The sequence below is a fragment of the Numida meleagris genome, chromosome 4 (assembly GCF_002078875.1).
Source record: "Numida meleagris isolate 19003 breed g44 Domestic line chromosome 4, NumMel1.0, whole genome shotgun sequence".
NCBI lineage: Eukaryota > Metazoa > Chordata > Aves > Galliformes > Numididae > Numida > Numida meleagris.
In genome coordinates this window covers 72,828,533-72,849,561 of record NC_034412.1, presented here as the reverse complement: position 1 = coordinate 72,849,561, position 21,029 = coordinate 72,828,533, and the positions used below count along the sequence as shown (strand labels likewise).

The following is a 21,029-nucleotide window of genomic DNA, read 5'->3' as shown; positions in this document are numbered from 1 at the left end:
ACTAAAATTTGAACAGAATACATTTTATAATGAGCCAAACAGTGGTTAAAAGATGTTTAAAAAAGTTTGTCAGGTTACCCTAAATAGACACTAAATAGGCATAAACATAAACAAACTGGGTTTGCGATTTATTCTGTTTCTTTTCTGTGACAGTATTTGTCTCACAAAGCTGTAAAGTGACCAGAGTGGCTTCATGACATGCCACTGCTGAAAGCTGGACTAGCAAAGATGAGAAATTTAATAACTAGTGTTTGAGGCAGAAAAAAAAGTGTTTATGAGACATAGCTAATATTCTCTTAGTTTTATTATAAATTATATAGATATACAAAAACATTTGTAAAACATTTGTTCATGTGTACATTGACACTTCATGCATTTTAATGGAGTTCCTGTTGAGGAAAATAGTTCTCTGGAAGCTTAGAAATAATTGCTATGTAACAGCTAACAGCATGACCCTAAACTGTTCTGCAGTCAACATAACTGATTCACTTTTTCTCATTCTTGTTTTCAAGGCCATGGAATTTGGTTAAGTAGGTATTCAGAAATACCTTTTTTTAACATCCCTGAGCCAGATGGGAAATCGATTTCTTCTATATTAGCAGGGTTCAATATGTTCTGGACAATGATCATTTTATTACAGGTAACTTTGGTCTGCTTTGAGCACGAGCCATATCTTGATCTTGCTTATATCCTTGAAGTAACTCTTGGGTTTGAGAAGAGTTACTTCATTTTTGTAACTAGCTAAAGAATTTGGTTTCATTTAACCCTTGTGTTTTGTTTCAATAGGTCTTGATCCCAATTTCTCTTTATGTTTCAATTGAAATTGTCAAATTGGGACAGATTTATTTAATACAGAATGACATTGATTTTTACCATGAGAAAACTGACTCTACGATTCAGTGTCGAGCATTGAATATTGCTGAAGACCTTGGCCAGATTCAGTATATCTTCTCAGACAAGACTGGAACACTCACTGAAAATAAGATGGTTTTTCGGAGATGCAGCATTGCAGGACAGGAGTATTGCCATGAGGAAAATGGTAAGATGCTAAACCCATGCTCATGGTAGTCCTTTTTCCATTCTCATAGAAACTTCAGGTTTTGATGAAGACGGGTGTTTATGGAGTTTGTGTGGCAATATGCACTTACAGAAGGTGCGGATTTAGACTGGTCTTATTTGGATCTTTCCCCGCTGTTTAGATCACTTCATATCCAGCGTACAAAGAGACATGAAGGTGTGTGTAAGGTGCTGCTTTGCAGATAGTTAAGTCTGAGCATATTTGATACCACAGACAGGACACTCTTTACTCGCTTACTTAGTTACTTAAAGTGTTTGATTCAGCTATCTATTTTATTAACTAGATAAAAACTCAAATATTTTGTTACTATTACTGTACATTAACTGCAGACATTTGCTCTTTCAATGGTGGAGATCAAAGATGAAGTGCTGACAGGTGGATACACCAATCACAACTATGTATTAACCACCCCCTGTGGTTCTGCTGCTGGATGGAACCGCTCACTTTCTGCAAGTAACGGGCACATCCTGCTGGTCACAGCAGTGCATCAGCTCTTTTGTTCATTGTCACAGCAACAGATGGTTACCAACCATTTTATCAGTAATTTCCTCACATATTTAGAAAATTATGTGGTGTGAGTGTCGTGATGCTTCTTTGGTTTTGCATAATTATACTGGGAAGAGTCACAAGAGCAAAGTAAAAAGAAATGTATTTTAAGTTTAGAACTTGATGAGGGGATAACAAATAAAAAAGTAGAATGTATTTTCAGATAATTTCTAAAAGAAATGAAAAGCGTTTCAGAAGAGATGAAGTATGACTGATCTAAGTCTCTTTGTACTGGGGAAAATATGTCTGCCTCTTACTTCTGCTACTTACTTCCTTAAGAATTCACTTTTCTTCCAATACTACTGGTGTGTTAATTATGTTTATAATTATTTCCTATTGTACCCGGCTTTTGTTTGGAGATAAAGCATGTTCTTCCTAACAAATCTAGAAATTGTGTGCCCTGAAAGTCAGTCTGAAAAATGTTGGAGGTCCTTTGTTTAACTCCGATTTTCCTTTGGTCAGTTGCACAAAGCTGCCGTTTGCATGGCTCCTACTGCATGCAGTAAGAGACGCACTACTAAGCAGTTCAGTCTTTTGTATATGACTCACTTAGTCTGTACATATATTTCTGTATTTGTATCTCTGTTGCCCAGGGCAAAGGGATGACTGTTGCCGTAAAATCCTCCATATAGGTGTCCATATGCCTTGTTATGTCTAAATCAGCTTGTGAGTTAAAAGGCAGCAGAGCTCTGTGGTATTGTAGGAGATGCCACCTATGTTATTTCAGCCAGGGAGTACAAGCTCCTCGGCAGGCAGGGAGCATAAGTGGAATAGGTGTGTGTTGTCCAAACCTGTATCTACAGACATACTGCTATCTTTTTGAATTTTTTAATGTGTTTTTAGGTCTTCTATTGGTGGCCAGTTCACTACAGTCTTGTGCATTTTGTTCTAGTGTTTCACATCTTCTTGGACAAGTTCTTGGACAAAGTTTTTCTCTAATCTGAGTCTGTCTTGCCACAGTATAGGAATATTGTGTCTTCTATTACCTACAGTGTGCCAAGAAAATAGGCTGCTTCCTTCCTCTGTGCAATTCCACTTTATGTTCTTGAAAACTATTATTTGGTTCTCAGCAATGTTCTCTTCTGGAGGCTGTGTAACCAGCTTACTCTACTGTTTCCGTGATCGTTCTTTCTCCCTCTACTGGATTCTCTCCAGCAGAGCAACACTCTTGAAGTGCAGTGTCCCAAATAGCAAGTCAGTGTGATAACTTATTATAGTTTGATTTTTTAAAGAGAGTGGATTATTCTTAACTGTATACTAAATTCCTTACTTTAAAATTATGTTTTATTTTAGACAAATTTCTTTTTGCTCACAGAACAGTAATTTTCTTTCTATTTCTTTAGCAAAGAGGTTGGAATCCTATCAAGAGAGGGATTTGAAAGATGAGGTTTCAGCTGTTGGTCATTGTGTCTCTTTGAGCCACATGTCAAAATGGAGAGGACATGACTGCAGAGCTGAGAATGAATGTTTGAACAGAAGGTCTTCAAATCTGTTGTCTGCTAGATACCCTGCGTTAGAAAGGGAACATTCATCAGGTGATGCTCCCTGCTCAGGACATGTTGCTTTCAGCAGCCACATTGTAAGTAAAAGTTGTTAGTTTTGATACTGAATTTCTGAAGTAACTCATGAAGGAACATCTTTTTACTCCCATTTTAATAGAGTGCTTGTAGTTTAAGTCATCCTTTCTCTTCCATCAAAATGACACCTCCCATTGTTGCTTGGCTGCAGCCTACTCACAAGCTGATGTTGCAGATATTTATTTGATTACAAAGATGTATTATTTGGTTCTTGCTGGTGCAATTACATGATTGCTCTGCTAAAATGACAAGCTTCATTTTCAATAAAAGTTTGTTCTTTTGCCTTAAGAAGGCATTTTGCTTTGCTTTTAATAGGAAATATGTAGATAGCCAATATTAATCCGATTGCATTTAGTGGAGATTACTAGGATTAAAAACATCTGTGTCTGATTTTACTGCTGGAAACCAAGACTATTTTGAAATCTTCTGCCATTGGTTTCTCAAGTCATCTGTTAGCAGTGTCTGGGGAATTACTGTTTTCTCCTCATGTATGAGTTCTCTGTATAAGGTAAGTCTAGAATGAACTTGCAACACTGAAATTCTATGTGCTAGAAGCCCCATTTGGGATTCCCAGGGTTTATATCCTAATACACAGCTTAATTTGTTTAATCCGTAGGAAACGGATATTGTACCAGATAAACAACTGCTGGAGAAATTCAGACATATTTCTTCTCTTTCTTGTCAAGAATCAGAAGAAGTTATCAGCAAGTTAGCTTTGGAGACAATGTACATCACTGACTTCTTTCTTGCTCTGGCAATCTGTAATACTGTTGTTGTTTCAATCCCCAATCAGCCACATCAAAAGGTAAGAAGGTATTATATTTGTCTGTAGGGACATATTTATTAATTAGTTCCCTTTAGTTTGATTACAAAAGGAGAAAAATATTAACTGGTATTGAGGATCTGAACCTGCAAGCTTGGTGCTTCTTAACTTTCACAAGATGTATTTTGAGATTAAATTGCAGTTGTGAGTTGGTTTTTTTTTTGCTGTATCCTATTATCTTTTACCAGATACGTGCATAGTTTCCTTTAAGAGTGCCCTAACACTCAAGTTACCTTTACAAATAAGTTATTGTTGGCTGGAAAAATATGAATAATCTTAGAAGACTTCTAAAATACTGGAACTGAGAAAACTCTTGCCTGTTACCTGACTATATTCAAATAGAATTCCAGCAAGAATACGGCAGATCAAGTTTAATGTGTGTAATAATTTGAAGAAAAAAATGCTTTGCAATATAGTTAGTATAAAGTGGTCTCATCTTCAATATACAGCGCATTTGTTAGACTGTCCTGGTTTAATAATCAGGAAACTGTTTAAAGTTCTCCTGAAACCAGTTCTTATTTTCAGAGCACACATCTAATATTTATTTAAAGATACTGCTTTCTTTTTAAAATCAGTTGATTTTTTTTTCAAGGTGGGATTTTCTTAACACTATCTTCTACCTATTTTGATTGTGTGGCAGGATAATCCCAAAGTTCAGCCTTGATTTCCCTCACAACCCCTGGTGATAAACATTTGTTGACTTTGTCTTTTAAAAAAAAAAAAAAATGTGTGAAATGTGCAGGACTGGATTTTGGTGCCTACCTAGGTAGTGCATGTACACGTATGGCTGGAGCTGTTTCCAAAAGGTATTCCATGGAGAATAAAGTACCACCTATATATAAAAAAATTTAAAAATTTAAAGGTGTTTTAGTGTCCTTCCAGACAAGTCAACTTAGTAGGCAGCCTGCAGTGAACGCATGGATAGGGCATCTGTGTTAGTAAATACTTACCCAACCTCCACCTAACACTGGTATAGAAAGCTATACATGTGAGATTTTCATTTCTTAGAGAATAATATTTCTGGATGACTTTTAGAAGAGGAGAAGATCTCCAAGTCAGTAGTAGCTGGATTGGGAGGAGCGATATATGGCATAAGGTGTATGAGTTCAGTTAAGAAATGACAACGACAAAGTTAAAGGCAACAAAAGTTTTCAGTGTTCTCTGAGAAAGAGGAGATGAAGGAATTGTTCCCAGTCTGTGTCTCCATGATGCTGAATAGACACACATTAAAACTTGCATGCAGCTGGGATATAATTGAAGCCAGAGTCTTTCATTTCTTGATTCTTGAGGGCACCTGTCTTTTATTTTCAATTCAGATCAAAAAAGATATTGGTAAAGTACTGTATTTTTAGCATTACTAGTAGCTAGTCACTGTGAGAAGTATGGAGCTCATTTTTTCTTCGCAACTATCTTGCCATTTGAGAACAAGTATCTAGTTCCATTTGCCACAACTTTTAAAAGTTCCATTGCTTAAACATTTCTAAAAGGAAGTATTACACGGACTCATTAATCAAACTGGGAATACACGCAGTTTTCAGATCTGAAGTTTTTTTACAATTTGTGTGATTTGAATAGGTGAAGCTCTCACAGAAGCTCTTTGGTGTACTTATATGGTAATATGTTTAGTTGAGCTGGCTATTTTTAATACAAGCAATCAAAATGATAATAATTTTTCAAATTTTACTACATTCATTAAGAAACTTAGTTTTTAAGCTGTCCTTCTTTAATGAAATAATGTATGAAGACTTTAAGATCTGTACTTCTTCTGACTGTTCTGTTCCAGATGAGACGCTCTTCGCTGGGTAGAATGCCTATTAAATCCCTTGAGGAAATCAGGCAGATGTTCCAGAGGTTGTCAGTCTGGAGATTAAGTTCCTCCCCACTTCCAAGTATAAAAGAGTCATCATCTGAAAACCCAAATAGTTTTGTGAGCAAAATGTCTATTTTCAGAATTAAACTGTCTTCACCTGCTTTGGATGGGGCTTCTCAAAGTGCTGCTGAGCCTCACAGTCCTGACAGCCCAGAAAATCCCCAGTTATCCAAAGAACGTTATATGGTGAATGTAGCTGCTGGCTGTGAAACCCACAGTGCTGAGTCATCTATTGAATGGTCTCCCTTACCTAAGCTTTGCTATGAAGCTGAGAGTCCAGATGAAGCTGCCTTGGTCCATGCTGCTAAGGCTTATAAATGTATTTTACAGTCTAGGACTCCTGATCACATAACTGTGGATTTCGCAGGTCTGGGATCTTTAACATTTCAGCTTTTGCATATCCTGCCTTTTGACTCAGTGCGAAAAAGGATGTCAGTGGTGGTTCGGCATCCAGTCTCCAACCAAGTGGTGGTGTACACAAAAGGTGCAGACTCAGTCATGATGGATTTGTTGGGAACTGCATCTGAAGGTATTTGTAGAACCTTTATCATTCTTCTGTACAGTAGAATGCTTACCCTGATTTGTAACAAGAGACAAGTAACCATGCAGAACTACTATCTCTGAGATGCTTTTAGGAAACTCATAAAGATATTACGTCTCACCTACATATGGCTTTGCTGTATGCTGTTGTGGAAACTGAGAACAGAAAGTTAGCAGTAATTCAAAGCATTTTGTGGTGTCTAAGCAGACCTCTTGGAGCCAACTGTAGTATTTCCAGTCATAAAGTAAGGTCATATCTGCTGAAAGAGTTGTCTCCTGCTATGTAGTGAGAGGTGTTTATTAGGATGGGTTAGTTTCTAGCCTTTACCTATGTTAGTGCTTCTGAGCTGTTGGAGACGAGTTTTAGTAGCAGACACTGTCAACTCTCATTGCTTTTTGACTGTTCTTATTTTTTCTGGATTACCAACTATATTGGTGTTTCTGGGGGTGATAACAATAGCCTGTGCCTGTAAAACTGTGTGCTGCCTCCTGCTGGATGCTGTTGTTTTAGGGTAAAGTTTCTTGGAATCTGCCACAGAAGGAACATACAGTGTTACTTAAGCACTAATTGTGATTTATTCATACACTGTATCAGGCATTCACTGATTTATAATTGAAGGCATTGGAGAAAGTATTATCTGTGTATGTAAGGAACACGTACCTACATATATTTAAGCGCAGATGTTACAGGGGCTTTTTTAATGGTTAGGAAGGTAGTGGAATTGAATTATTTTTAAAGGTTTACTATCTGCAAATTAGAACTTAGTTTTCATGTTCCGTGGTTTATCTCTCTGAGGAAGTGGGTCGTATACAGTTCCACAAACATATTTTAACCCAGCACTAACCATATAAGGTCTAGACATAAAGCCTCTGCAGGCAATGAGGTGAAAAAGGAGCCTCCAAAGTCTGTGTCATTATAATAGGGCATAATTTCATGTCTGGAGGTACCTCTCCTTACTTTGGCTCCCAGGGTAAACTTGTAATCTAACTTCAACATGTCCAAAGTTAGGTGAGTCAATCACTTCTCTGAATAGTCCATGAATTAATTATACTTTAAAAAAAAAAAAAAGCTATTCTTTGGCTGCCGTTCTGACTCCCTGCCACTATGCCAGTGAGAATAAAGCTGCTTTGGTGTCTATGGTTCAGTTCATTTTAGAAAATGATTTTATTTTAGAAAGACACTTTGATATACTAGTATATATAAAGACATATGAGTGCCGTACTGGTTCCCCCCTCACTGCTTGTGCAGACTGGCCCTCTGGCATTCTAAAGATACAGCCAAGTACACTGTGCAAAAGTGAAGTTATGTGCAGAATTAAAATAAAACCTGTTAATATTTTGGATATTTTTAAACCATATTTAGGCCTTCAAAATTTTCCAGTAAATTCACTCTAAGCATGAATATTCAGTTTACTTTCTTTACTTCTTATATCATGGTAGACACCAAGAATTCAGAAATGGAACAGAAGAATATTAAAGAGAGAACCCAAAAGCATCTGGATTACTATGCCAGAAAGGGACTGCGCACTCTTTGTATTGCTAAAAAGGTGGGTTTTTTATATGTATTTTTAGGAATGCTTACAGTCTATGACAAACAGGAGTGTTTTTTTCCAGTGGAGCAGATGTCACCACTTATAAACCAAATGTTCCCATTGCCACTTTTCATTTATCCTTACTTCCTTTCAGGAGGAATTTGTAAGTTGACACACAAAAAAATTCTGTCTTTAGTTAGTTAGAGTCACATAGCTGTTGTCACTTTAGGAAGCCAGACAGTTTTAATAGCCTAATTCTAGAACAAGGGATGTAAAATGTCCTGATTTTCTTACAGGAGTCCTGAGCAGATCTCATGTGAACCTTGCCCTGGCAGGATTTTTTTTCTGGATACAGAAAACAAATGTAGTCAGGCCTGTTTTACTGAGTTTCACACAGTCTGTGGTGTTATAGGATCTGTATGCAAAACTATGTGATGTTTTGAGATTCCATTTTAAATTAAAAACTGCTCAGAAGTAAAATTCCATAACAACTGAAACAGGAAAGGAAATGCTGTCACGCGAAGTGAAAACACAGGCTGTGTAACTGTACGGGCATCAAGCTGTACCAAGTTGTGCAGTGATTCTGTGTCTGTGTCAGTGAGGCAATTAAAGAACAATAAGGAGGATTCTGTGCTCCTTGGCCTCCCTGCCTTCCATCTAAATGGAAGTATATCAGGCAACTCCAGGTGCCTTCAAGCTTTTGGTTAGCAGCCTGACCTGTGAAGCCTGTCACAGTAGTCTAACACTGTGAGCATCATACTAAGTTTGTGGATACACTGGGGTACACACGTATCTGCACTGTCAGGTCTGCTCTTCAGGTTTAGTATATGGACAACAGAGGTGGCTCTGAAGGATGCCCTTGGAGTACATCTGAAATGAAATCTAGATACATCCTCTGTGTTTTCTTTCTTTCTGTAGGTGATGAATGATGAAGAATATACAGAGTGGTTAAATAACCATTTTTTAGCAGAAACCAGCATTGACAATAGGGAGGAGCTGCTGCTGGAATCTGCCATCAGGCTTGAAACCAGACTAACTTTGCTTGGTAGGTAGAAAATGCTGTAACTCCCAGGAAACCCCTTATGATGGTTATAACCTGAATTTGCTGTATGAAGCTCTGTTTGTATAATATATAGCTTTCTACACATCTAGAATTTATTGATGCTCCTGGTTGTACGTAAATCTTGCTGCAAGTTTGCTATAGTTGCAGAACCCACTGAAGGCAGCTTGTAATCTTCTGTTGTTTGTAGGGCACAATGTTTTACTTTTTTTCTGTGTGCACCAGAGTTTTTGAGCATCATCACAATAAGCATGTGAAATGATAGTAACTAATCACAAGATCACTTCTGGACATATTTTCTGTCATTGTTAAATTTTGGGTGAGGCAGGTATGCATAGTGAAACTGGCTCCTGTTGGAAAGGATCTTTCTGTTAAGAAAGGATCAAATATTTCAGGAAGAGAGTGTTAAGCGCCTAGAGTGCCCAACCTGAAACAACTTTTTTCCTCTCATCCCTGGGTGTCTGTCAGAGAAGCATACATCCAAAAAATTCCAGCATCTTTTTTTCTGGAACTATTTTGACTTTTGACTTGCATTAAAATGCAGGCGGAGTGCAGAGCAAAGGATTTTCATTTTCCAGGTGACTAATGGGCATGATCTCTGTGCCCTTGTTGGCTCAGAAATTGCTATAGCATCAGCGGTTTGCCTGACCTTTTGGCCCTTATCCATCCTCATATGACAGTCTGCTTTATATACAAATTGCTCATTAGAATCCCTCACTAGAAACACAGTAGGAGGGAAAACTTTACTGGGAATTTTTTTAATGTTTGTTTGTCAAAATGACCCTCGCTGCAAGTGGCTGAAGTTTTTTTGTTGTTTTTTTTTTTTAATAAACTTTCTTAATCTGAGTATCCCGCAACCCGAGCCATGCCTCCTGCTTATGAGTTAGTACTGAAAATGTCCTGTACTGTATCGTAAGCATTGGTGCTTTTCAGCAGTGGTTTTGCTTTATGTAATATGTTGCCTTGTCATTAACAAAGCAGATGATTTTGTAAGCTCATTTTAGGGATAGGGGTATGCATGCTTTGCACACCAGAGAAGAGGATATCTGTTAAATATTCTTTTTCTTTTTTTTTTTCAAAATTCTTTCTATAACTGCTAAGATGCAACAGTAGGGTTTTACATATTGTCAGCTGATCAAATATTCCATTTTCCAATTGTTTTTTGTCCTTCTTAGGTTCTTAGGTGAGCATCTTTTTGAGGGGATGGGTGGTTAGTTTGGTTTTTGCCCATATCCATTTCCTATACTAGGAGGCTTGTCTGGGAGAAGATATTGCCAAGAGCAATTCATTGGGTTTGTGAAATCCTTCCCAGAGCTCAGGGTGAGAGAGGAGAATTAAGGGGCAGGCAACTTTTTCTCTTAGAAGCAGGCAACAGGAGGGCAGATGTTAGAGCAGGTTTTTGCTCCCTGGGGGGAATATGTCAAGGTTGCCTATGCAACCCCAGTCGTAAGAACAGAAAAACACATAGTTTAGTACTAGGAATTGAAGGGACCTAGGACAAGAGGTGCTGCAGAGATGAATGGGATATCTTTGCAGCAGTGTGCAAAAATATAATATAAAACAGAAGATTCGGGTATGGAAAAGGTGAGGGCTTGAGACAAGGGAACTCAGCCTGGAGAACTGAGAATAAGAAAGAGAAGTATGGCTTAAGATAGAAAAGTCCAAGATAATACAGGAGAGAAGGTCCGAGGTAGTCTGAATCTGAAGGGAAGGTGAATAATGGATTATACCTGTCCTGACAAGCCTGGGAGTCTACATCTCTACGTGTCTACATGAGACAACCATGAAAATGCGAAAGGTTGTCTTAAGAGGAATTTGAAGCCACTGAGACTGTAAGAAGGGTACGTGTAGCATACCCATAACATGTGATGGACTTTGGGACAGAGAGATGAGGAAGGGGGAGATTCCCAAGTATATTGTAGCAGGATCTCTGTTCTGGAATGTGGATATGCACAGGGACTATCTTGTTCTGTCACACTTGCAGACTTGCTTCTGGAAATATAGCAGTGCTAATCCATCTGCTTGTCTAAATTAAGGTGCCACTGGCATTGAAGATCGCCTGCAGGATGGTGTTCCAGACACAATACAGGCATTACGGAAAGCGGGAATAAAAATATGGATGCTAACAGGTGACAAGAGAGAGACAGCTGTCAACATTGCCTATGCTTGTAAGCTGCTGGAGCCAGATGACAGAATCTTCACACTCAAATCACAAAGTAGAGTGAGTAGAAAAATTACACTTTTCTTCAGTGTTTGAGAGGGTGCTTTGTTTTGTTTTCTCTGCCAAAAAATAATGCAGTCAGGCAATATCACAAGACTGTACGGGAAAATAGTATATTCTCTATTTTCCCACCTGACAAAAGATAGCATGATCACTTGGAAGATGACTTGAAAACTGACTTTTTTTTTTTCCTGATGGGTAAAATATAAAATACTTTATGTATCATCTGTTTCTTTACATATTTCATCGTCACTATTTCAATTGATTGCTTAATTTCTCTTGATGCTAGGTGAGAAAGTTGATGTCCTTCATATTCTATTAGATATTTCAGATGGCTGTGAGTTTGCAGCATATCAGCAATACAGGAATAACTGCCATGCAAATGGTATCAAATTAAGTTGTGTGCTACCTTGTCCTATTCTCCCCCAACCATGCCTTTTTTTTTCTGGTAGTCTTGTAATGTTTTTCTAATGTGTTTCAGTGTTTTCCCTTCTCCTAGTACAAGACCCAAACCAATCTACTTAATTACCCATGATTTAACTTTGCTTTTATCCTCTATACTGCATCCTTTGTGATTTTAAAGAGTCATTCAGCCTCATGTGTGAATCCCCTTGTATTCTACAAAGTGAGAGAAGTATGCTACACAATGATAGCAACTGGCATTTTCTCCATATTTCCTTTATAAATTGGAAAGAGGGACAGAATACAAACAGTGTTTAGTAATTCGCTTTTCTCTTGTCTTCAGGATGCTTGTGCTTTGGTGATGAACAATATTTTAGAAAGCATGCAGAAAAACACTTCTGACCAAAGAAAAGCAAATCAGAAACTTGTGAATGTCTCTGGAAGTCCTTCTACCCAAGCTCACAGCTTCAGTGCAGGCCTGGTTATTGATGGAAGGACTTTAGAGCATGTCCTTCAGGACAGCCTGCAGAATATTTTCTTGGAGCTCACAGAAAAATGTCGAGCTGTAGTCTGCTGCCAAGCCACACCACTGCAGAAGAGTGTGCTGGTCAGACTGGTGCGAAATAAGCTAAAGGCAATGACTTTAGCTATAGGTGAGTCTCGTGGTTTCCTTCTTTTCTCTGAGAAGTAGTAGAAGGCAGTTTCTTCTCTCCTTTATTTTTCTTAATGTCTGCTACAAAATTAAATTATAAGGAGGATAATCCTCTGAATAATAGTTGTCTGTAGCATAACATGATGATAATCTTTTAAGCTAGCAAATTTAGTCTGTACTCGGTAATCTAAAGCAACAAAGAACAGCAGCAGTACAGCATTATGTGATGTGTGAAGGGCAAGTGAGGGAGTTTTCCTTGTTGTTCTCCGTCACAACCCCCAAAATAGTGAGGGAGAAGGGAAATGACTGAATATGATCTAAAATACCCATATTTTCTGTCTAAGCATACTGACTAAATTCTGACAAAAGGAGCAGCTAATATCCATTTGGAGAATATTGCTCAGCTCAGTCAGGACTCCCATATTCTAATCTTTCTTTCCATAGGGTATTCCGTAGGCTGCATTGCTGGCTATGGAAGTGTTTTTCTCTGAACTCTGTGGTGTTACACATTTGTCTATGTATTTGTGCTACCTCCATGGCAATGTGATAGCCAGCAAAGCTGCTTCCAGGTTGCATTTCAACTAACTTAAGAGAGCTTAGTTTTTATTTCTTCCCTTTTCTTTTCTCTGTAGGTGATGGTGCCAATGATGTCAGTATGATCCAGGTGGCTGACATCGGTGTGGGAGTCTTGGGCCAAGAAGGCATGCAGGTAGCGTGTACAAAGACAGACGCAAGTGACATCATATTCCGTTTGAAATCTGTTTAATGTTCACTCTGGAGGCCTAGCAGCTCCACAGCCCATTGCTGTATTTGAGGGAAAGTGTGTGAGCCCTTGCACTTATCTGGGAGCACTCAGAAGCTGAAGGCTGCAGGTGTTCAGACCCCAAATAACAGAACTTACTGCCTGTCACTGAACTCCCCATTATGTATTTGGGCTGCTTCTTTTGTGGCATGAAGTATCAGTGATTTTATGGAGTTGTTGATGTAAAATGTTGTACAGAGTGGTTCAGATCTGAATAAGGCAAGGCCTATATGTGCTATATATAACATATCATAAAATAAGAGCTTCCAGCATTATATCAGTTATTTGCTTGTCAGTATTGAAGCTCATCATAGAATCATAGAATTAGCTAGGTTGGAAAAGACCTACAAGATCATCCAGTCCAACCATCCACCTGCCACCAATAACCCCACTAAACCATGTCTCTCAACACTATATCTAAACATTTCTTGAACACCTCCAGGGACAGTGACTCAATCACCTCCCTGGGCAGCCCATTCCAGTGCTTGACCACTCTTTCACTGACTGAACAATCCCAGCTCCCTCAGCCGCTCCTCATAAGGCCTGTGCTCCAGACCCTTCACCAGCTTCGTCACCCTCCTCTGAACACGCTCCAGGGCCTCAATGTCTTTTTTGCAGCGAGGGGCCCAAAACTGGACACAGTACTCGAGGTGCAGCCTCACCAGTGCTGAGTGTAGAGGGACAATTACTTCCCTACTCCTACTGGCAACACTATTTCTGATACAAGCCAGGATGCTGTTGGCCTTCTTGGCCACCTGGGCACACTGCTGGCTCATGTTCAGCCGAGCATTGACCAATACCCCCAGATCTACTTCTTCAACACAGTCTTTCAGCCACTCTGCCCCACGCCTGTAGCATTGCCCGGGGTTGTTGTGGCCAAAGAGCAGGACCCAGCACTTGGTCTTGTTGAACCTCATCCCATTGGCTTCAGCCCTGAGAGCCAACCTGTCCAGATCCCTCTGCAGGGCATCGTTAGCAGTTTGGATATATCATATGCTTTCCTTTATGTGTGTTCCAGGCTGTGATGGCAAGTGACTTTGCGATTTCTCAGTTCAGGCATCTCAGGAAGCTGCTGCTTGTCCATGGTCACTGGTGTTATACCAGGCTTACCAATATGGTACTTTACTTCTTCTACAAGAATGTGGTATGTAGCTGTCCTGTCCTAGGGAAAGCAGTTTGCTTATTTGACAGTGCTGAAGGGTCTAGTATGGCTCCATATTATTTTTTAGTTTCTATTGTGAATGGGTTCAAAAAGATGCAAAGAGCATGTGGCAAACAACTCTGTTTTCCCATTTAAATCTGCAGAGACTAGACTCTCCTATTGCTTTGACTGAATTTCCAACTGAAAGCCATTATCTGATTTGATTAATAAGTGGATAGCATTAAGTAACGTAATAGTAGCATCAATATTTAAACAAGCCATATAGCCAGTTTTGAAATGTAAAGATGTGTGCTAGCCAAGTATAATTTCAAGATGTGGGATTGGCAGGGACTCTATAGCAGTTATACATAATTTTCCACAGATTACTGTAACGAGACCTACAACGTGCCTATTTTCCTCTTGGTTTTTAAAACACTTGTCTACATTTTACAGGTAACATTTTATCATCTCATCATTGACTTTTCAGGCCTACGTGAACCTCTTATTTTGGTACCAGTTCTTCTGTGGGTTTTCAGGCACATCAATGACTGACTATTGGATCCTGATTTTTTTCAATCTCCTTTTTACATCGGTGCCACCCATCATTTATGGTGTCTTGGACAAAGATGTGTCTGCAGAGATACTAATGCAGATCCCACAGCTGTACGTGATGAGCCAGAAATCTGTGGTAGGTTAAAGAATGCTTGGCCTGAAGCAAATTAAAGTGGTCAGCATTTTGAGCCATTTCTTCCTTTCCTTCAGGCAAACATTAAGTTTAAAACCACTTTCTCTGTTAGATCGAGACCTGTACTCTGTGCATAAATGAAAGCTGGGCTTTTTTTCTGCTCTCTAAGTAAAAACTCTGTAACCTGGCTGGAGAAGCTCTGTGCTTGATCAAAACTTTATGACTGATAAAGTAAATGTTACAGGCCTCAGGATTTGGCCCTTTGTTCTGGTCTTCCGGATATATACAGTGAGCTGACAGGAAGGTTTTAAGGCAACATAATCAGAATTACTGCATTATACAATTGTTTTTCTCTTTCCCTGCTTTCTTTTTGCAAAAACTTATATCAAAGTTTTTCTCTTTTTGTCCAGCTCAGTATTGTCTTGCTCTGTGGTTATAGCTGTTAAGTAGTATATCATTTCTTTTCTTGGATTGAAGCACAGTGAAATAACTGCTTTGAATTAAGTGCACTGTAAAAGAAAGAGCAATGCTTTAAAAAACGTGTCATAATGTTGCACCATTATGTCATAAGTGCACAGCTCTTTACAAGCTATAAAAGTAGACAGTAACTTGGGTTCATCTTCAGTGATTTAAAGCACTGCCCTGACATGGGCAAACGAGGAGTCTAGTTTCCCACACCATCTCCAGAGAGAAGTTCAGTTCATGAAAGGGCTGAATTGCTTTTTGGAGTAACCCATCTCTCCTTACTAATGAGAAAGGAAATCCTGAGTGACTAGACTGTGCATCTGTGTGCCTCAGTTGATGGTTTTAAGGAATGGAATATGCCTAAGCCAGGGCATATGCAGCTATAGTTTCATCAGTTTGCTGCCACTGAATGGAGAGGGCTCATTCCTCCTTGTTTTCTCCTTTCTTTTCTTCCTGTTCCCTGTTTTCACCCTCGTAGTTAGATAATCTCCCTTGTGACAGCTCTGCTGTTCATCAGTTTCTTTCAGGAGCTGCTTTAACTCACTACAACAGCAAAGTTGTAGTGAGATTCCCAGCAGAAAACATCACATCCCACTTTTAAGGGGAGGGAAGGGGTGACCAGGGGAAATTGGTTTCTCATATTCTGATGAGTTTAGTTACCTCATGTTAGAGTCCTGTACACACAGAGGAGTAAATGAGCACAAATTAAAGGATAGAAGCAGATGTACAAAAGGAAGGGAATGAAGGTGGGAGGAACATGGGAGTTGGCATTCAGTGATAGTAAGTTGCAAGGGTGATTCACTGTCCCGTTGCCCTCTTCCTTCCTTATCACTTGGTTAGGTAAGACTTTGGTCAATCTGTTCTGGGAGGAACAGCTGTAAGATTAGAGATCACAGATCTGGCTGTTGATTTAAATCATAGCAGCTAGCTACACGTGCAGCTTCCTATTGTGGCATAAAGGTATGTCTCTTCATTGGGAAGCCAGCTGGAGTTATTCTGTGGATTATCTTTCCTCAAGTCCAAATAGATGCTTAACAAAGCTGCAGCAATTTGTTGAATTTGTTTCAATGCAATTATTTATTTATTTATTTCTCCTTACAGGCCTACTTGCCTTCAACCTTTTGGATAACTTTGCTGGATGCTTTTTACCAAAGTCTTGCTTGCTTTTTTGTGCCTTACTTCGTAAGTGCTGGATATGAAATACACTTATACACTTTGACATACTAAAAACTCAGGCAAATTAGAAATAAAATGTAGTTTTTGATTGTACTTCATAATATACAAATGTATAGTAACAGAAGTGTCATTAGAACTGAGTTGAACTGTGTGTGCAAGTACGTCCAGTATTTAAATAAATCATGCCACTTTGCATATTAGAACAATATGTCAAGTGTATTACACTGACTATATGTTACAATGTCTTCCTTTGCAGACTTACTATGGCTCAGACATAGACATTTTTTCTTTTGGAAACCCTATAAACACAGCAGCACTTTTCATAATATTGTTTCATCTTCTCATTGAGTGCAAGTCTGTGGTGAGTACTTTGTTTCCTGAAGAGTACATTCCACAACAGAGTGTGCATACAACTTTCATTAAAATTTACAGAAGAAAGAGCTTTGCGCACAAAACTGAATAAGTAGAAGAGAGCTAGAAGTGAAATACTTCCTTTATAAGACTCTGTAAGCTCTCCTAAGGACGCTGTCATTGGAGCCAACAGAATTACTTGTATGACTAAAACTAACAAAATTTGATCTCATAATTATTTAATAGTGAGGGATCCTGCCTTATTAGGAATCAGTCGGTTTGGGATGTCAGTTTGATTTGGCAAATGGTAAAACCAACCAGTGATCTGCTTGAGCCTCCAGAAGTTCCCAAAGCTTGCTTCTCATAGAAAACAATGTCAGCTATTGATTTTTAAGTGCTTGAAAAGGATGATCTGCTCTGGAGAAGCACTGTGTTATGGAAGTGCTATTCTAGTTTTTACTTGTCTGCGTAAGCTAAAGCATCTGTTGATAGAATCTGCATTAGCTTGGATGAATTTAAAGCCTTTACAAGAGTAATGTTTGCCCATTGCACAAAATTTTGAAGAGAATGTAGTAATATTTACAATACAAAGGCAGATATTAATGGCTTTTGATTTTTTCTGTCATTTTCAAAAAATATTTTTTGGAATTGCATCATAATGGATGAAATTGCAAGTTGTGATTCTGTCTTTCATTCTTCTAGGCGCATGGCAGCACTTACACAAATGCCTTTAGGCACCATAACTTGAGTGTATCCACACTCTGAATAGGAAAACAATACATAAATGGTGGTTTTTTTGGCATTTTAGTACATTGGCATGCTGTCAGACCAGTGCCAGTGTTGTTTCCATAGTAACTGTTATAGCCAACTCCAATGAAGAACAGTTAATCAATGTCTCAAGCAGCACATGTAAGGGATGAGTAATGTAAAGCTCTCACCTCCAGTTGCTTGAGAAGACTCTCAGCTGTCAGTGAGTAATGCGATCAACCAAGGCAAATAGTATTATAATGTCTTACACAAATGAACAGATAGCTATACTTCTAGCAGAACCAAAAATAAAATTTAAACAGCTGGATTACCTATGAACTGTAGAAAGAAGGTTTAATTCTTCCTGATAGTATTCCTTACCCTATACAAAACACTATCTGAACGGATCTACCCTCCATTATGTTAAGAAGCTCTCTTCGAAGGAAGAGTGTGGGTCTGTGTATGCTTGTGCATACCTGTGCCTACAGGAGTTACAGGTCTTCCTGTTTACAGCCTAGATCTGATTTCTTTTCTTTTCTTTCTTGCAGACTTGGATTCATACAGTAGTTATAGTTGGCAGCATCCTATTTTACTTCATTTTTGCTCTGGCTTTTGGGGCAACCTACAGAACGCATAACCCACTATCAAATCCTTATCGGGTCATGGAAAAGCATATGACAGATCCAGTTTTTTACCTAGTGTGCCTCCTGACTACTTGTGTTGCTCTACTACCCAGGTGTGTTTCTGTTTTATAACTGCTAACAAATTGGTTTTCCTTAATTTTGTGATGCCTTGTGGTACCTAAAGGGGGTCTGTGGAAAAGATAGGAAGATAGTCTTTATCAGGGAGTGTAGTGATTGGAGGAAGGGGCAGTGACTTCAAGCTTAAAAAAAAAAAAAAAAAAAAAAAAAGAATTTAGATCAGATATTAGGAAGAAATTATTTGCTGTGAAGGTGGTGAAGAACTGGAACAGGCTGTCCAGAGAAGCCATGGATGCCCCATCCCTGGAGGCGTTCAAGGCCAGATTGATCTGGTGGGTGGCAGCCCTGCCAAGGGCAGGGGTGTTGGAACTGGGCAGTCTGTAAGGCCCCTTCCAACCCAAACCATTCTATGGTTCTATTGCAAAGACAAAAAAAATGAAAGCACCTGAAATAAATATCACCATTTGAAAATGCCTGTTTTAAAATGTGTTCTGGTACAGTTACTGGGATCATAGTTGACATTCACAAAACAGCACGAACAAAAGTGTGTTTCAGAGGCTGCTGCAGTCTTAGGTTTAAATGAATGGTGTTTAGTTTCCTTTAGTGCTAGATCTGATTCTGGAAACAGTTTTGAGTCTGCTTCTAAACAGCTTATTTGAAACTGTATTTTGTAGATATTTGCTGAGGGCTCTCCAAGGAACATTGTTTCCATCTCCAGCATTGAGAGCCAAGCACCTTGAGAAACTGATCCCTGAGGAGAAGAGGGAAACGATTAAAAGATGGAAGGATGAATGTGTTGTAAGCTGTAGAATGGAGTTGCAGGTTACTTCTGGGTCTTCCAGCTCAGCCTCAGGTACTGTATCAGAGGAAGAAAGCATTGCCAGTATCGTGCCAGCTTCTAAAATACCTCTTTGTGCCTGTTCAAGAGATGAGTTAGTGGAGGAAGAGCCCGGGAGTAGAAATAACCTGAATTCTGGAAAGACTGCATTTCTGAATTCGAAGAGAACCGATTCGTATACCTATGGAGGTGGTAACTGATGTGCCAAAGTCTGGCATACTTTGGAAGAGTGCAGCAGTACCATTTCTCTAGCATGCAAAGCAGGTTTTAATTCTTTGTTATGTGCACAAGCTGGTTTAATGTGATTTACAAAGTTGAAATGTGAACCATCGAAAAATCCAAGAATAACAACTGCTGATGTATGCTACATTGTGATTTTGTTGGGTTTTTTTGTATGTTTGTTTTTTCAGCCAAGGTAAATGATACACTCATTTGCCTAAAAGCTTTTGAGTTTATGAAGTTTTCTGGTAATTTATTAAAACATTAAAGGTCTAAATGGCTGGAGGTTTTATTTTTTCACGCAGTAGACTTTGCATACTGCTTCTCTCTTTCATGCAATGTTGTATAATGCCTCTTAAGGACAGGACATGGTATGAATTACAGATGTGCAGGTTCAGTTCAGGTAAAATTCACTCTATAGCAAACCATGCTACGCCCTTGCATTGCTGTCCTATTATCACAGTGTTGCCTGGGCTACACAGCTTGAAGAAGTATGAAGCAAGCAGAAAGGCCAGGATGTTGTGGTTTTAGTTTGTTCGTTACAAAACTTATCTAATGTTTTTAACACAGTAATTATCTTAACCACTGTGGTCCTGCTCCTCCGTGATCATCACAGTATGATCCAAACACTATTTAAGCCATGAGGAAAGTGCCCCAGATGAGACACAGAATTCCCACGTCTCCCTCACATTACTGCAGAAAAATCTTTGTGCAGCTTTTAGTTCTCCATGGTAGATGGAGATGCTACATCCTCTCTCTTTACCTCCATGTTTCCTTTCAACTCATTCACCACTGACTGAACTTCTTTTTCTCCTCACTCAGCTTGGATGTTGACTGCCTGACTTTTCTCTAGACTCTTACCTCATGCCTGCCATGGAAAATTATCTGCAAGCAGCTGTGGGTAGCTCCCACATCTATAGATGCAGCAGCTTTTAACTAATGGCATTTCTCTTCTTCACTCTCAGGTGTTTTCCTATTCCTTCAGACTTTCATAATAAACAACATAAGCACCTCTAAATGCTGCTTCAAAGAAGGTGTAGCCATTTGTTTGCCTCAAATTTGAGCTCTGTTGTGTAAGTGTCTTGGAGATGTTCCACCTCTGCCAGTTTCCCACTGCTTTTCACACCATGTAAGCCGAGATGAGTATGGCTATTTTTAAATATTGTCTCCTTTTTTTACTTCCCCACCCAAAAAGCTATATGGCCAATTTACAGAGGAATTTGTGAAATTGTTTGTGTCTACTAGCACCTGTTGAAATAAACTACTTCCTCAAACTGTAGCAGCTATTATTATTGAGCCAATTTTTGTTCTGTTTCTTTCTCAAGTTTTCTACTTTCAAATTGCCAAGGTCTATTGTGTTTATTTTTAGTTACCGTGTTTGGGGCAAGAATTCCGCTTTTTGCTTGAACCATGAGTTTTCCATGCCAGTGATCAACATTACATATTCCACATCTCCTAAGATCTCTGAAAGAATTTAAACAAACGCTGTGAGGTCCGAGACAGCTGCTGCTACATCAGGGGAGAACTGAGAGCACACTAAGTTCATTTAGACACAGACTACCACCCATTGCCAGAAGTTTCAGGAGGTACAATGTAATTAGTG

General features: G+C 39.0%; 1 protein-coding gene across 4 annotated transcripts in view; it reads left to right on the top strand.

Moving 5' to 3' along the window:
* The window catches only part of ATP10D (ATPase phospholipid transporting 10D (putative)), a 38,251-nt gene extending 17,546 nt beyond the window's left edge, over window positions 1-20,705 (top strand). For 3 of the 4 annotated variants that reach the window (XM_021395606.1, XM_021395604.1, XM_021395605.1), the window contains exons 8-23: window positions 513-640; window positions 787-1,039; window positions 2,968-3,203; window positions 3,818-4,006; window positions 5,808-6,423; window positions 7,875-7,981; window positions 8,885-9,011; window positions 11,063-11,247; window positions 11,993-12,302; window positions 12,934-13,010; window positions 14,122-14,247; window positions 14,732-14,932; window positions 16,496-16,576; window positions 16,827-16,931; window positions 18,217-18,404; window positions 19,044-20,705. In XM_021395606.1, the coding sequence (XP_021251281.1) occupies window positions 513-640; window positions 787-1,039; window positions 2,968-3,203; window positions 3,818-4,006; window positions 5,808-6,423; window positions 7,875-7,981; window positions 8,885-9,011; window positions 11,063-11,247; window positions 11,993-12,302; window positions 12,934-13,010; window positions 14,122-14,247; window positions 14,732-14,932; window positions 16,496-16,576; window positions 16,827-16,931; window positions 18,217-18,404; window positions 19,044-19,407 (3,293 nt within the window). In that variant the 3' untranslated portion in view covers window positions 19,408-20,705. Of the gene's footprint in view, window positions 1-512; window positions 641-786; window positions 1,040-2,967; window positions 3,204-3,817; window positions 4,007-5,807; window positions 6,424-7,874; window positions 7,982-8,884; window positions 9,012-11,062; window positions 11,248-11,992; window positions 12,303-12,933; window positions 13,011-14,121; window positions 14,248-14,697; window positions 14,943-16,495; window positions 16,577-16,826; window positions 16,932-18,216; window positions 18,405-19,043 lie in introns of those variants that run through there. The other variant, XM_021395607.1, reaches the window with a different exon arrangement.